The sequence below is a fragment of the Magnolia sinica genome, chromosome 14 (assembly GCF_029962835.1).
Source record: "Magnolia sinica isolate HGM2019 chromosome 14, MsV1, whole genome shotgun sequence".
NCBI classification, from domain to species: domain Eukaryota; kingdom Viridiplantae; phylum Streptophyta; class Magnoliopsida; order Magnoliales; family Magnoliaceae; genus Magnolia; species Magnolia sinica.
The window spans coordinates 8467694-8485727 of NC_080586.1; the positions used below are offsets into that span (position 1 = coordinate 8467694).

Genomic DNA, 18034 nt, shown 5'->3' on the forward strand with positions numbered 1-18034 from the left:
GATTCGTCGGTGAAAGCGGCTTAGTTATAGGCGACAGGTCAGCAAGCCACACAAACAGCATGATTGATGGTGTCTGAGAAAAGGCTAAAGGTTTGGCGGCATGAGAAAATTGATAGATTGAATTTTATGACATCCTAAGCTTGCACAACTATGACTAGTGGAAACAAAATTCAGTTGGGTCAGAGTGGGCCAATGAATCCAACGGCTGGAGTTCTTCACTCTCCATCTTTGTCAATTTCAAGCCCTGCACTAATTTTGCATAACTACCCATCCAGTTCAGAAAACGGAATTCTTTTCTGTTGCATTGTTATCGCCCACACCAGCATTGTTTCATGATTTTGAGATTCTACCAAGAGTAGAATTCCCAAAAATCACAAATTATTTTCTTGGAACCCAACCCAATGCAGCCTTATGAATGGCCCACCGTTCAGTGCTCGAAAATGTTGGTATGGTATGACTAATGGTGGATGGCTCATGCATTGAATAGCTGCCAGATTGAAAGATCCTTGCTTCAGAACGCTTAGCCTTTTATTGTTTAAATGGGAACGGTTGCTGTATTTTCTTTCTTAAGCATTGTTTCATGATTTTGAGATTCTACCAAGAGTAGAATTCCCAAAAATCACAAATTATTTTCTTGGAACCGAACCCAGTGCAGCCATATGAATGGCCCACCGTTCAGTGCTCGAAAATGTTGGTATGGTGTGACTAATGGTGGATGGCTCATGCATTGAATAGCTGCCAGATTGAAAGATCCTTGCTTCAGAACGCTTAGCCTTTTATTGTTTAAATGGGAACGGTTGCTGTATTTTCTTTCTTAACCTTTTCTTTTTTGGTCAGAAGGATTATGATTTTTGAAATTTGGGCATTTTTGGTGCCTGGACCACCAGCGAGGCTTATTATATCAACGGTTTGGATCACTGAGAAATGGGCCCCACTTGTACCAAGTATGAACTGAAAACCCACACCGTATAATCTCTCATCCCAAGCATTTTGTAACATCTCATGCTCTTCCTTTTGCTTCTGGCTGTTGTGAGAATGGTTCTGCTATCAAATCTAGAATGTAATTTCAAATAATTTCATTAAAACAGAACGTTTTTTTCTTCTCAATTTTCAGACTTCTAACATAATCTGAACTAATTACATTTGCAATCAGTTACATCCTTACATTCTAAATTTGCAATTCCATCTTAAAATCAAGAAATAAAGAATAACATAGATTTCCTCCATGAATGCATCATCCCCCCACCTTGACATTGTTGATGAGAAAACTATCCGACTAGCCATAATCAATTGAAGCTAGTGATGGAAAAAGTCTCTAGGAGCAATGATCGTGCGGGGAACAAGAACAGAACAAGCAGGTGCACATGCTGTGATGCCACAAGCCTACTGAACCGCTTCAATGACTCCCTCCCATTTCGGAAGACACCAGAAAAGTTGAGCTGGAGCTGACCCACATTGGCCGAACCTGTTTGCCGGCCCACAGTGGTACTGGCGTGGAGCCCTTGTGAGGCCACGAGTGGCCACCATGCTTTTCTGCGCTGCTCCCTCTTTGCCTTCCTGATGTGCTTGAGCTCCTGACGGATCACGCCACGCACAGAACGCAAGTAGGAGTTCATGTCGTGGTCTCTGTAAATGGCTCCATCCGATCCATATGCAGATGGATCACTGAGAATCTCGAGTGGGTGGGGTGAGTTGAGGAACACAGCCTGTGCGGCCTGCAGCTGCCTTGCCAAGTCAGCAGAATTTGATACAGGATGACCCAAAAGATAGAGACCACTGCCGGAGGGGAGGAGGTGGTGTTGTGGAGAGAAGTTCTCATCTGGCTGAAGGATCAGAAGCTCCCCCATAGGAGCATATAGCAGTTTCTGTTTGTAAACGCAGCATATGATGAAAAAGGAGTTAGAATTACAGCTCTTTCATTCTAGAAAATCTATAGGAGCATCTAGAGTTTCAATCCATGTCTGAAATATAAAGTCAGTATCCTTTTGAATGGAATTGAAGAAGCACCATTATATTCAATATCAGAAAAGTCATCTCAAATCTGTTTTCCTTCAGATGAATATTACACAATACGCAGGTCAAAAGGTAGTACGGCAGTGTTTGGGTTTCACCCTGTACACGTGAGGGTGAGGGCCATGATTCACTGACCCAAATGGTTGATATTATGGGCACCACCAGCGACGGGCCGTTGACTAAAAATCCTCCCTATTGGAAAATTCCTGACCGCTAAATAGGTGACCAACAAAAGAATAAGAGAGAATGCAGTAATGGTTCACATTCAACTAAGAAAATGACCAAATCGAATATGGCAAGGAAATTCCACCACAAGGGATTTTTGGCTTACAGGGGGTCATTCACAGCAGCCCCATCATTTATGTGATTTGGACCATCCAACCATGGCCCTTGCTTATACAAGCTAAAAGCTCAAATGGCACCATAAACTTTTCTGCCTGGAATTGTATAATACTCTTTCCTTTTCGCTTGATTGGAAGAACGAAAATGCATTCCATATTGAAGGAGCATTGAGATTTGAATGTAGTCCCTAAGAAACCTCGTGTTCTATGTTTATACACCTTGTTTTACTTCTTGATCAGGTGAGGCATTTTTAATCTACAAAAGATAACATATAGAGTTCAACTCCCAAAAACCCCCAGACAATGATTCCATAATTTGAGGTTTGGATCAGCACCAAAACACCTCGCTAACTCAAGAAAACTGGAGCAATATCTAATCTATCAGCCATACCATTTCCTTTTTATCCCTCTTATAAAAATAATCTTTTTTAGTGTTGATAGAAAGCATTTCCTACAGCCTACAAATGAGATCTTTGAAAAGTTCAGACTCAAATCACATCAAACAGCTTGTCAAAAGTGCAAGGTGTCTAGGCTTTTGTGTGTATTGTTCTGGCACTGGGTAATGCTTTGCAAGTCTTATGATCGAAATTTTCTACATCCAATACCATCCTCGAAAAATTAAGATGAGTCTGTAGCTTCTCACACTACATATATACTTTCCAAAAATTTCATGCTCTCATCGTCTGAAATTCAACACCCATGCCCATATATCAATTAAGGCTGCGTTTGGATCATGATTGAATTGAATTTCCAACTATCATTTTGATCAAGAGGATAAATCAAAAAATGATTTTCGCCAGCATCATTATGAGGAAGTTAACCCTCAAACTGCAGTTACTTTCCTCTCACATCCAATTTCAAAGCAATGAAATAGCAATTTGGGGCCCCCCATTTGGAGTCTGGATACTCAATATGAATGCAAAACAAGGAAAGTTCAATTTGGTTATTTCCACTTTATTAGATTAGTATTGGAATTCAATTTGATAGCTCATTCGTATGCACCCTAAAGTTGAGGTTTTTATAATATGCACATCCTTGTGGCTCCTCAAAATCTGGACATAGAGCAAATAGAGTCATAATCACAAATTCATGTTAATGGATCTTCTAAGTTCAGCAGAACTTCCATTACCATATGCAGTTGACATTGAAGACCAAATTAATAACAATAAAGATATGTAGTAATCATGGTTTTTTTTCTTCTTCGAAAATAGCTGAAATAAAATTGTGAATAAATTTCTGGGTAGGTAATTCAAATGTTCGCCTATTTAGAATTCAAGTGCAAGCTTAGAGATGATTCCCATAAATATTGCCATATCACTAGATTTTACACAATTCGAGATAAATTGAGAAAATACCTGATTCTTGAGACACGGATGGTTACGGAAGTTGCCATTGACGGCCATGAGAAGCTCCGCTACATGATCGGGATAGCTGCAAGAGAAGGCTCGGGGCACAATGTCTCGATGCATAGTTATAGCCTGAACATGACTCTGAGGCAAGCCCAACTTGCGAAGTAGGTAGTCGCCTCCACACATGATGGATGGTGAGCCAAATGTTATAACAGGTAGTAATGAAGAAAGTGGTGCCTCGCCTCGTATCAGTAACATGAGATTGACAAGCAGTGCCAAGCTTCCCCCAAGGGAATGACCAGTGAAGCGTAGGGTGGCAGAATTGCCGCAGGACTTTAGGTGGGCTCTGACTTCTGGCAACATCTGCTCGTAGATCCCTTTGGCAGCCTCATAGATCCCTCGATGCACAAGAACGTTTAGTCCCTGGACAATAAATTTTAATGGTATTAGCTATCATGGCAGCAACAAGAATCAAAATCCTCCGATAGAGAAGCTTCTTGTAGAAGCTTTTCCTTGAAAGAACATCACGAACTGCGTTGTAACAGGCCATTTACCAGATGGGTCCCATAGAGAATGGCCATGGCCAGGAAATCTTCTACATGGGATAGTCGAAACCCTTCCATTTGGGGCCTACAAATAGACTGTTAAAAAAGGAAGACGAAAATGGTCCACATCAACGAGAAGGCCAAAGATTGGGGGCGGATAACTGGAATCCTTCAGTCAGGAGATTTTTTGCAATGGTCCATCAATGGTGGGCCTAATCAGTTCAATGGCCTGGAGTACTGTGGGCACAATTTGTTCGAACTAAGAACCCAAGGAGACTGCATATCTACCAATGAATTCCACCTCAATTCAGTCGAATCAATACAAATTACAGGAAAAATATGAATCATTCTACTATTCACTTACTCATATGGATAGTCCTATCACAAGAATCCTTCTAAATATCATCCGAATATGAGTTGACTTGGTTTCAATGGGCAATGGAATGAGTCACCAGACTGAAACAGGACCAAAACAAGCCAAGGTAGAATTGAACAGAACGAGTAGGTGGAAGTTGCAGTCCTAAATCACTATTTTGATCACGAGCAATCATAATCTCAAAACTAATCGACAAGGATGCTAAGATCAACTAAAGAAAAACCGTCTTTGAGTTTTTATTTTGTTGTACTGAACAAACAAAACTGCCTTGGAAAATTAGTGAAAGGAGGAAAATCATGCACATTTCATACCTCGAACTGAATGGGCTCGAACAATAGATTTGCCTGCCAAGAAGCAAGTGACTCAGAACCCTGCAAATCAACAGATCCAAAATCATGTTCTAATCATAATACGAACCAAATGGATGGAGAAATCAACCATAAAAGAGCATTCCTCAAACCTGAATGGCAAAGAATCTTGTCCCACAGCTGTCATCATCGCATATAAACCACTCGCAAGGCGACGAGTGTGCCGATCTCAAGTCCTTGGCAACAGCTTGCTTCATTTCCTCTTTCCCAGCGACCACCACAGTCATCGAATTTGTAGTGGCAACAAGAGATGCCACTTCTGAGCTAGTTATTTCAGTCTTTCTGTTGTTACCAGCACCTCCTTTTGGCAAATCCTCCATCTTCTCTGTTTTGGCAGAACCGAATGGAAGAATGCTCCTTGTATGAGATTGCAGATAGGATGCAGCAGTGGCGGCAATCTGATAAGCAGCCAACGCACTTATCCGATACCCATTCTTCCTCTGCCTCTCCCCCTCTGCTTCCTCTATCTCCGTCAGCGTTTCAGGAGTTTGGCCCAATGCCTGCTTTTCGGGTTCCGTGGATTTTACTTTCATCTCCAATGAAGAATTCTGCTCCTTTTCCACATTCAGGTACTGCGCTCTCTTCTCCAAGGACGATGTGATGAAACGCAATCCCTGGTGTTTCAAGAGGTTCCCTGGCTGAAACAGAAATGGCGTGTCATTCCATAACCTCCTCATATGAAAATTTACCGCAGAATTATAAAAATTAAAATTAAAAATCCCGTCAAACCAAACCTCCATGTGTGAAAACTACTCCCAGAAAATTAATTATTTGCAAGTCCGTAATCTTGATTTTGGCTATAAAACCCACATTCAACCAACCCAAAAACTCCCAACATGACAAATTTTCAGCACAGAGGAATAAAGGGATCAAAGATGAATACATCAATTTGACAATAATCCAAACCATCAAACAGAACTCCCATATGAAAAAATAAATAAATTCTAAATAACTATAAAACCAGAAAAAAGATGCAAACTTTTGGTCATAAAAAACATAGCCCATCGATCGGAAACCTCCCAGCTGGAAAAATTCTCACAAAAAATGAAAATTTGCAAGTGGTTGCATTGATTCGACCAATGCAACAATCAAACCAGAATCTCTTAACATGATATCTTCTGCCAAAAGTTAAAAACATAAAACAGCAAATTGCAATTTTGGTTATAGAAAAACACACAATCTTCAAAACAACACCTCCTCGCATTGGAATTTCTCCCGGAAACCGGTACCGAAACTCCGATTCACATCCAACCAAAACCAACCCACATCAAAATTCCAACCAAAAATCCAAAAACTGGCAAATGGGTATGTTATGAATACCTTGATGTTCGGTATCGAATACGCAAGATTCCCAAGATACGACATCTTTGCATAGACCCTCGCTTCCAACAGCGACACCCGACGCAGCAACCTCGAGAACGACTCCCTATCGAACCCCACCTCATCTTCATCCCCGACTCTGCAACCGTCCGATCCATCCTCGTCGCAGCTAGAGCAACGGCCCTGATCACGCACTGCCGCATCGCCTTCTCCCCTCTCTTCCACCTCCGAAACATCGTCGGACTTCTTCCGATTCTCCGACCAGATCGACCCAACATGGAGTATTTTCAAAACCCAACTCTCCCGCTGCTTCTTCGATCGCGGCGGAGGATCGATCTCCTCTCCTTCAAGCTCCTCCTCCTCCTCTCTGTCTTCAGGGGCAATTTTGTCATTTCGCTTCTCGCCGCTGGACCACAGAGACGTGAAGGAGGACGACTTCCCCGACGAAGACGAAGCCGCTGTTGCAGAACTTTCTACCGAAATGCCGTTGGCACTTGCTGAAACGCTGCTCCCACGCCCCAGCGCACTAACCTGCGCCGGAAGCGTACGGGCGTCGAGACCGCCACTGGCAGGGAACGGTAGAGATGACGAGATCCCGCCGGGTTTGAAACACAGACCGTCCATTCTCTCAATCTCTGTTTTTCCCCCTTTTCTTTTCTCCTCTCTCGCTTCTCAACACAAGTTCACGCTCTCAAATGCTAACTTGCTCTCCGGGGTGTACGACCTTAAACTGCGCCACGATCTTTGAAAGAGAAAGAGAGAGAGAAACGCTTTCGTGAAAGCAGATCTGTTAGGGGTTATTCACGCAGAAGGCGCTCGTTAGCTGTTCCTCCGTAGCGAAAACCAACCTTCACAATTAAATCGGAGAAAGAATGTGGAATTATACTGTATATTGCCAGAGCATGGGATGTTATATGAATACACACGTATCTTCTTTAGATGTTACGTGTTATTACCTCAATCTGAACTGTTCAAATTGTTTTATATACCGTGGATGGATTATGAATGAGATCATATTATTTTTTAAATCTCATCCGTCAATTGGTGGATTTTCGTCTGCTGAATATTCCATTTTGATTGCGTAGGAAATAGTTGGAACGTTCAATCGCTTTGATCCTTAATCCAATTGGTAATGACCTTATAAACAGTGGGGCCCACAAATTCAATGACCTGGGTTGAGGTACGTACATATCCCGCGTTAGGGACGTGTCTTGGATCTAGATGTATGATTTTATATCTTATGTCGGATTTTAACTTGCCTGTAACCCGAGGTTACACGGCTCCCATGTAACCCAAAGCTATGTCGGGCCCATCAAGATGTTTTTGTTAAATCCAATCCGTTCATCCGTTCATTCATCTCGTTCTAGGAGTTGGGTAAATACACGAGGGATATCGAAAACTCAAGTGGGCTATGCCACAGAAAACAGTGGGGATGGAGACACTCACCGTTGAGGTCTTCCTGAGGCCCACTGTAATGTCTAGATTCCATCCAACCCGTTCATGATATGATTTTCACCTGGATGAAGCGAAAATAGAAATATAACCCTGATTCAAGGCTTTCATGATCCCACTAAAGCTTCAACGGTGTATTTTCAATCCTCATCTATGTAGACCAATAGAGCTTTGAATCTCCCTCATGTTTGGAATCGTGGCCAAAAATGAGACGAACAAGCGGATGGACGGAGAGGATATGATAATAAAATCATGGTGGGCCCAACAGAGCTTTGGGTTACAGGAGAGCTGCGTAACCCGGGTTACACGCAAGTCGCATCCATGTCATAGTCTGTCGCGTACGTAACGATTCCTCTGTTTGAATACATCTTGCAGCACTTGCGGGTGAGACTGTAGGGATCCGGACCCGACATTTTCAAACTTCCTGGAAATATCGTGTGTGGGTGACACGTCACAGGGTTAGAGATGGAAACGGATTCGCAACTCCCCCTGCCACCCGCCAATGGCTGATGGTCGGTGCTCTGTGGGCCCCATCATGATGTATATATTTCATCCATTCCGTCCATATATTTTTCTATATAATTTTATGGTATGATACCAAAAATGAGAAATACATAAATCTCAATTGCACCACATTACAGGAAACAGTTTTGAATGAACGTAGACCATTAAAACCTTTTTTGGGGCCATAAAAGTTTTGGATCAATATGATATATGTTTTTTACCTTCATCTGGGTCTGTACGACCTAATAAACAGATTGGATGTTAAATAAACAATACATTGGGCCTTGTGAGGATTTAAATGATGGATATCCAATCACTACTGTTTTAATGAGGTGTGTTCCACTTGAGATTTAAATCCCTCTAATTTTTAGAAAAAATCCATAAAATGATCTTAAAAAATGGATGAACGGAATGGATGAAACAAATACATCATTTTGGGGCCCACAGAGCACTGACCACCAGTCACGGGGCTGGTGGCAGGGGGGCTAGCCAATCCGTTTCCGTTGGAGATGAACCAGAAACAGCCATCTGACGTGTCTCAAAAGCTCCCTTTTTTAATGTATATCCCTGAGCATTACACCAACAACTAAGGTGTAGCGCGTAGGGACGCCTGCCTAGTGACACGTGGCATTCATGTATAATCCGAACCGTCCAAGTAGTGAGATCCACTACAAATAGGTTAAATGTTACAAAATATTATTATCTCAACTTCCAATTCATGGACACCAGATGAATGGTATAAATAAATAGTAAATGGTCCAAATGGAGAAACACATATCCAGTAATCAAAGGTCAGGATCGATTTGAGAATAAGACCAATCCACTGTAGGTCCCACTAATTGGACGGTTCAGATTTGAGCTTGATGCAACGTATACATCTGGAAAGGTGCGGTGCACCGTTGTTCGGTATAAAGCCCAGCACCCTATTTTCCCACATGGTAGGCATGCATGTGCGTCTTCGCAGGTAGAAGCCAAGGAGCATGCGTTTTTTACTTTTAGATCAGTGGGCCCCATTTCTTGTGAAGCGTCCCTTTCTTTTCTGGCAAAATCAGGGCTTCTAACGTCGACCACGTTGGTGAATGTCTTTATTCATCTGGACCGTCCAACACACAGCCCACCTGTTGGATAAGGCTTGGAACTAAGTTCACACATAAACCGTTGGTGGTTTAACTTACGATTAGGATAACCCGACTGGAGTTACAATTTTGGATGGGATCGATCCAAGGGGTGAATTACCAATCAACGGTTTGGATTTTGTATAAATTCACTCTCTGAGAAATAATAGCATCATCTCAATATCTAACCCAACAATCCGTTCGTGGGCTGGAATGATCATAACCATTCAATCAATGCCTTATCTCGTGGATCAATCATATGGGAAAAAGGACATGGATATGACCGTCCTGATTACAAATATATACAACATTTTAATGATTTGTTAGTAGGGGGAAAAAATAGAAAAGAAACCTTTGTTACTCTGGCGGAGTGTTGGTTCATATGCATGCTATCAGATATTCCGTGACTAGCATCTAACTCAAACTAACCCATCTAAATCACCAAAATGTTTGCTTTATTATTTTTTGTTTTTTTTGTTTTTTTGGTTTTTACATCTAAATCAGAGGTTAGGATCGTCAATTTAATCTTATTTGAGGGTTATGGCCCATCCAAAGTGGGTTTCATGATTTGAACGGTTTTATTTGAGATACATATATGTAACTTGCGCAAATGTGTTTCAACATGTATTATCTGTTAGAGATTGAAAATGCATTTCATGTATTTTAGAAAATGTTGCACATGCACAAATTCTGTTGAGTGAACCGAGCTGAGTTAGCCCATCTGACTCAAGGACTGAGCTGAGTTGAGTTCAAATTAGAATTGATCGCTGGCTTAGCCAAAGCAAGTTGTGCTAAGCTCGGTTCAACTCGTGTACAATTCTACACGTGACATTCAAGTTAGAAGAAATGATTGTTACTTTTGAAATTTTATGTATGTTTGGTGTATAGGTTAAAGTAGAAGTCGAATTTTATTGAGTAGCTAATATAGGCTTAGGGCCTGTTTGTTAACGCTAAATTTTTGTACTTAGTATAAGATTAGAAAAATATTTCATATTTAGTGGTGTTTGTTAATGCATAAGAAGAAAAGTGCTTCACGATTTTGTGTTGAAAATTTTTTGGAGTCCTTTCCGTTGAAGTATTTTTGTGATGAGAGTCTAGCTCAATGGGGAATGGAAAACGTGCTATGTGATTATTATTATTTTATTCCAAAATTATCCTCTGTGAGAGAGATTTTCTCCCTTGCATTATAGACATCCTAACTTTTAACATGGGGTTCTTCTCTGAGCCCACCATGATGTATGTATTTCATCCATTTCATTTATCCATTTTTAAAGATCATTTTAGAGCTTGATACCAAAAATGAGAGGAATATAAATCTCAGGCGGACCACATAATAGGAAAACAATAGTGATTGGATATCCACCATTAAAATTCTCCTAGGGCCTAATGTACCGTTTATTTGACATCCAATCTGTTGATTAGGTCATGTAGATCTAGATGAATCGAAAAAACAAAGATCAACTTGACCCAAAACTTTTATGGCCTCCAAAAAGTTTTTAATGGTTCACGTTCATTCAACACTGTTTTCTTGTAATGTGGTCCACTTGAGATTGGGATATACCTCATTTTTGGTCTTATACCATAAAATGATCAAGAAATATAGATGGACAGCATGGATGAAATACACATATCATGGTAGGGCCCACATAGCACCAACCATTAGCCATTGGCAGGTAGTAGGGGGAGTAGCCAATTTGTTTCCGCAGATGCAGATTGGATACTAATGGGTTGAGTAGCGAGACTCTCTACCGAAATTACGTCACCAAGTTATGTGGGCCTCATCATGATGTATGTTTTGTATCCATGCCGTCCATCCATTTGGAAATATAATTTTAGTTAATGTTCTAAAGAATGAGTCAAATCCAAAGCTCCAGTGGGCCTAGCTACAGAAAATAGTGGGGAGAGTGACGCCCACCATTAAAAACTTAAATAGGCTACAAAAGTTTTTGATCAAGCTGATATTTATTTTTTCCCTTATTTTATGTCTGTGTTAACTTGTGAACAAGTTGGATATCAAATAAAAATCACAGTGAGACTTGAAAAGGTTTCAACGGTGGGCATCAATCTCCCCACTGTTTTTTTGTGGTGGGTGTCAACTACATATTTAGATCTACCTCATTCTTTAACTTATGCTCTAAAATTAAATCTCGACGGTGTAGATAAAGCACATACATCATAGTGGGCCCATATACATCATCGTGGGCCCACGAAACTTGATGACGTCACTTCGGTCGCGAATCTCGTTATTCAACTTGTCAGTAGCTAATCGGCGTCCAAGTAGGATGTGTTGGCCCTATCATGAGGTATGTGTTATATCCAAACCGTCCATCCATTTGGCAAGCTCGTATTAAAGCTTGAGACGAAAAATAAGACATCGAACTATCAAGTGGACCACACTGCAAAAAGTAGTGGGGGATTGAACGTCTACCATTGAAACCCTTTTTGGGGTCATAAAAGTTTTGGATCAATATGATTTTTTTTTTTCCTCTTCGTATAGGTATTTGTGACCTTATGAACATATTGGATGGAAAATAAACTTAAATAGGCAACAAAAGTTTCTTATCAAGCTATATTTTAGGTGTTTTCACTTAATCCAGTTGGTAATGACCTTATAAACGGTTTGGATAGCATATAAACATCAAGGCGGCCCTTATTTGAAGGTTTTGTTGCTACTGGGGTGTTCAACACTACACAACACATATGACAATCTCCTCGCCCCAGATGAATTGAGGGCCTTATGATGAAATTTTAGTTTTCTGTTAGGTATTTTAGTTTATTCAAATTAAATATAATAATTTTATTTTCATTTAATAAAAAATAATTTATTTATAATGTAAAACATTTTCAAACTGGAGATAGGGGCAAATGTGTCAAATTAACATATTTCAGACATTTAAAATGTTTATTAACAAATAGGTCGTTTCAGATTTACTACTTAATTTTCAGACTTCAGCCATAATTATCAAATAAGTTTTTTTACTTTAAATTTCAGATACAGGCTTTAGATTTCATATTTAGGCTTCAAAATTTCAAATTCGATCTTTAGACTTCGTATCTAACAAAGGGGGCTTTACTATGCTTTATTACTCCATCTAGTAAAATGTTGAATATTCAAAAGATTAGCAAATTCATAAAACTAGCGATGATGAAACGAGGATAACTAGATAGATGAGTGGCAAGATGAAAAAAAGATAGAATTAGAGATGAGTAGTATCATATACAATGAAGTGGCCCACCTATTGAATGGTCTAGATGGGGGCACGTGCAATGATTATGTCGATTGAACAAGTTGACATACATCATCCTCCAACACGCTGTGGGCCTTCAGAAAATACAGAATGTAGTTGTATTAAATCCAGAACGGTTGGAAGCAGTAGATGTCGACGTGGTGCGAATACCTGTGGGGATGCCAATTTTCTGCAATTTCTGTAGGGAGCGTATGCAACAAAGATCTCTGTGGGGTCCACCGTGGTGTGTGTCAGTGAGACATCCACTCCGTCCATCATATGCAGCATCTCATTTAAGAACATAAACAAAAAAATAAGGCACATCCAAAACTGAAATGGGCCACATCACAGGGAAGAGTACGAAGAGGATCCTTACCAGTGAAACCTTTCAAGCAGGGATGGAGAGGCCTACCATTGAAACTTTTAAATTGGTGTGGACTCTTTTGCTATACGTGGCACAAATGAACACAATCTAGACCATACATTTACAATGAGAAGATGACAGTAACCATCTGTTTTGCCTCAGAACCCCACCTATTGTACTTACAGCCATCCATTTAGTAACCATCGATTGGATGATTAGGATTGTGTCCCATTTTAGATCAATGCTTCATCCACAACATTCACTACAAGTTGGATGGTTTAGATAGGAAGGGGATCACCAGGTGACCATACTACAAGGGACATCCTTAGTTGCTTGTGTTGTAGGACCCATCTTGATCTATGTAATTTATATTAACCTTACCCATCCGTTTTGTTGGTTCATTTTAAGACATAAGCCTAAAAATCAATGGAAAAGCTCAAGTAAACCACATCATAGAAAAATAGTGGGACCCGTAGTTGAAACCTTCCTAGGGCCCACCTTGATGTTTATTAGCCGTGGAACCTTTTCATAAGGTCATGTCATATAGACATTGATGAGGGGAAACACAAAAATCAGCTTGATTCAAAACTTCCATGGCCTCGGGGAAGTTTTCAGAGGTGGGCATTCAGTCACCACTATTTTCCCGAGCACCATGACCTAGCTAGAGATGGAGAGTCTAGGCAACGGCCTATAAAGCTCACCACTATGTATGTGTTTTATCCACACTGTCTATCCATTTTGAAAGATTATTTCAAGTGTGATGTTAAAAAGGAAGCAATTAGAAGACTCATGCAAACCACATCACAAGAAGTAGTGTTGGGGCTCATAGAAGTTTTGGATCAAGTTAATATTTACATTTTCCCTTCATCCAAGTCCTGTGACCTTATGAATAGTTTGGATGGAAAAAAAAAATCATGGTGGGCCCTAGCAAGGTTTCAACAATGGCATCATTGTCGTGACTTTCTGTGTTGTAGTCCACTTAAACCTTTGATCTACCTACTTTTTGGTTTTATACCCTAAAATGATTTGTCAAAATGGATGAACAGTGTGGATAAAACACAAATCACAGAAGGCAACACAGAGCCCTTGTTAGGAGTATCCTAGTGGAAGAGTACCCAATCCTTGTCCTTCAATTTTGGGCTCCTGCCCCAAAATGACCTGGTAAAAATGGATGGATGGTGTGGATAAAACATATACATGGTTGTGCCCCCGTAACACCTACCATGCATATTACTAGTTTTAGGGTCACCAGACAATGGCTTTCATTTAAATAACTCTCCATGAATGCCGTCGTGTGAGAAAGTCACCACAGGAAGCATACGGAAATACGGTGGCACACAAAGCATGTTTGAAAATTGCTCACCCGGCCTTCTCTAATAGCGGCACGTGGTCCATATGGCCTCATCTAACAGTAGCATGTGGCCTAATCAAATACCAAGAGCATGTGGCCTAATCAAATCATGGGGTCACCATTTAATCTGCTTCCCACCACTAACATCACATGATACCCAATGAAGAGGCTGGCACATGAAGGTTAGGATGCACGGGAAGAACATGACTATGGTAGAGTCTTCTCCCGGTAGCATATGCTCGAGAGATGTTGTAATCATGACTGTCCATCAATGGGCCTATCATAGATGACAATTAAGATACATAGATTTAGATGATCCCAGCTGTTGATGCAGAAATCCGAGTAGCCCTCCCTAGATAGCTGGTGGACCTACACAAAGAACGAACAAAGAAGACCCTGGCTAGTGTCGGGGACCCTCCGATGCCAAAGTCAGGGGTCTACTAGAAGGGTTAGGGTTAGATATTGTGCATACCTCACTACTATGGGGATATTCTTATTTATAGGTGGGAAGAGGCGGTGGCGTAGAGGGCGATGGCCTTTGTTTTGGCGAGGACAGAATCCTAGTAGGATTTTGGGTATATGCGTAACGAAGATCTTTCTAGATCCTCGGCAAGGAGGGCCGTGTTGGAGATAGTTCCTGCGATCTTTGGCGCGAATCGCGAGCTGACGCGCGAACGGCCATGGTTGGGCTTGGCCTAGCATTAGGGTCGAGCTCGACTTGATGCTGAGGAGTTGAGCTCCTCAGTCGGGCTATGGCCTGCTGAGGTTAGGCTCGACCTATCGTTGGGGTTGGGCACGGCCTATTTCCTGAGGTCGAGCCCGACCTGAAACTAAGATGAAACTTTCTTCTTGGTCGGTCGAGAGGTGAGTGTTGGACCGTTGGGTCGCACCTATTGCTGTTAGAGTGCTTGATCTGACCTGCTGACTAGGGCTGAAAGTTGGGCAGGTTCAACCCGACTGACTTGTGATTGACCCAACATTATGTTGGGCTCGGGCAGGATGTATCGGGTTTGATCTCGGGCTTGGGCTATACAAACACCAACCCAATAAAACTTAGGTTGGGCTCGAGTTGAGGTCTCGGGTTGCCCGACCCAACTCGAACCCGATCGATATATAATTTACTTATAAATTATAATTGGGTGTGTATTGTTTGTGTCGAAGGCATACGAAATTCCAGTGCTGTCGAGTTTCATTTATCCACATCATTTCCAATTACTCAAGCTAACAAGATACACTGGAATTCTCTCTCCCAATTAGATTGCGTGCTATGCAACATGACTTTTAAAAGAGTAATTGTCCTACATTTTAACTTATTGTTTTAGAAAAAAAAAAAATGAAGTTCTTTACTATGAATAATCACTTATATAATTAATAAAATTATAGATACAAAAAATAAGTCCTATATTTAAGTATAATAGACTAATGTAATAACAAAAATATTACCCGACTAACCTGACCAAGCCCGCTTTAGTTGGGTTAGGGTTGAGGTATAGGAACCTTGGGTTAGGCTATGGTTGAACACCAACCCAACCCAACCTGCTGGACTTTCAGCCCTACTGCTAACAATATCAGTGTATTTTACACCATAACACTAGCCATTGAATGGTAGTATAGAAAAATGGTTGATTGTTAAAATGAATGAAAGAAATTAAAGAAACTAGTGGATGTGGTTGTCAATTAAAAGGATGGTTTTCAAAGTATAGACCATCCATGCCTAATAAATGGACAGTATGGATCAACATATGGTCTTGCCACGTGTGCTATAGAGAAATGGCTTTACCATATTCCATCTCTTCCCAGCTCCAGTGTATCATCTCCCACTATGGTCTACATTGATTTTCTTTAATGACAAGCGGGCCCTGTTAGTTAGTTAGTTAGTTGGCAGTCTCATTTTTGACTAGGCCACCAGCAAGATAATACTGTCCAAATCATGTCAGGTTAAATAAACGGACTAAACGTCTCATCAAAGTCAATTTCATGTAGCTAAATGTAGCCCATTTTCCACAAGTCAAGGACCATTAATGCTCTCTACCCTTGAACAAGCCGACCAACATTTTTTTGGATAGGAAATTTGTTTCTTCATTTACTTCACTGTAAATAACTAATGATTATTTATTAATGTAATGGCAATATTTATTCGAAGTTGACCTTGATCATAAGGAACTTATTTTTAGAGCTTTCAACTTTGGTGAAATAATTTGAATGATTTTCGCATGTAAGAATTGTGTGTTCACTATGATGTTTATATCTTATCTTATGGATTACCAGTTCTACTAGCTTATTTTAACACATAAGACAAAAAATGAGGTAGATCTGAAGCTCAATTGAACTATATTATAGGAAATTGTGGGAATCGAACACTTAACATTACAACTTTTTACGAGCCACAAAAGTTTTGAATGAAGCTAATATTATTTATATCCTTCATACATGTTAGTGTGATCTCAAGAACAACTTGGATGATAGACACATGTTCTTATAATTCATATAAAGGTTTCAATTTTGAACAGTGAATATCATTAACCGCCTTGTTTTCTATGGTGTGGTTCACTTGAATTTCGAATCTATCTCATATTTAGGTTCATGCCATATACTGAAATGGTAAAATAGATAAGTAGTGAAAATCATACATAAATTACTGTGGGACCTAAGAATTTTGATGGTAGGGAAGATCGGTTCAATTCCTTGCTTTAGTATGCTGTTTTTCAAGCCTAGTTAATAAGATATTTTTCTATTAAACAAACACTCTTCAAAAAAGTAATTATTAATTAATATTTTTATATTTGGACCTCTTTTAATAAGAACCTTGTTATTTATCTTCTCTTGCATTTGCTGGTCACAAATTCAAAGGCCTTGGTTAAAAATAAAAATAAAAATAAAAACATTGGATGGTTTTCATTTTAACCATCCAATAAGCACCCACCATTCTTCAGATAATCGAGTAAGTGTAATGTCCTTTGATACATATAAAAAGTGAATGATATCATGGACAGTTGAATTTTACTCTGTATGCAAGTTATGCAATTTCTAACTAAGTTTTGAGCTCCTGCGTATCACCAATAACACTCCGCCAGTTCTTTTCTCTGTTTATAGAGTGGAATGATGAGAAAATTTGAAAGTAGATTGCGTCCTCCCCTGCTGGATGATAATCCATCCAGGCAGGGCTATGTGGGGCTATCATAATATATGGGCTTTATCCACACCGTCCTTCCATTTTTTTCATATTATACATGACTAAAAATGAGTCAGTTGAACGGTTCAAGCGACCATATAGTGGGGATTAAGCATCTACCGTTGAAAACATTTTGGGGGCCATAGGAGCTATGGATCAAGCTGATTTTTTTTTTTCTTTCCCCTTCACGGTAGCCCGTATGAAGGTTTCAATGGTGGATGTCATTATCACGGCTACTTCCTATGTTGTGGTCTACTTGAGGCTTGGATCTTCCATAATTTTGGGTTCATATTCTAAAATGATATAGGAAAATGGATGGACGGTGTGGATAAAAATTATACATCATAGTGGGCCCCACAGGGACCCTGACTGGACGGATTATGGTACAGGCGGGGAGGAGGATGCGATCTGCTTACGGAAGTTTTGGACCCAAATTAACGGACAAATGACAGCCATTTCGGCTGTAAAGATTCAATGTCACGTGATCTGTCGCATCTTATATGAGTGTACTCTTGACGTAAGATGGATTTGAGGAAT

At 40.3% G+C, this 18034-nt stretch overlaps 1 protein-coding gene across 1 annotated transcript; it reads right to left on the reverse strand.

Annotated features, from left to right (window-relative positions):
• Nucleotides 1–1054: 1054 nt before the first annotated feature.
• On the reverse strand, nucleotides 1055–7158 carry LOC131225117 (phospholipase A1 PLIP2, chloroplastic-like). The gene is made up of 5 exons (XM_058220551.1): nucleotides 6313–7158; nucleotides 5085–5630; nucleotides 4936–4995; nucleotides 3710–4126; nucleotides 1055–1865 (listed from the first exon to the last, which is right to left on the reverse strand). The coding sequence occupies exons 1-5, from the start codon at nucleotides 6934–6936 to the stop codon at nucleotides 1287–1289; spliced, it is 2226 nt and encodes a 741-aa protein (XP_058076534.1). The 5' UTR covers nucleotides 6937–7158; the 3' UTR covers nucleotides 1055–1286.
• Between the last annotated feature and the right edge of the window lie 10876 nt (nucleotides 7159–18034).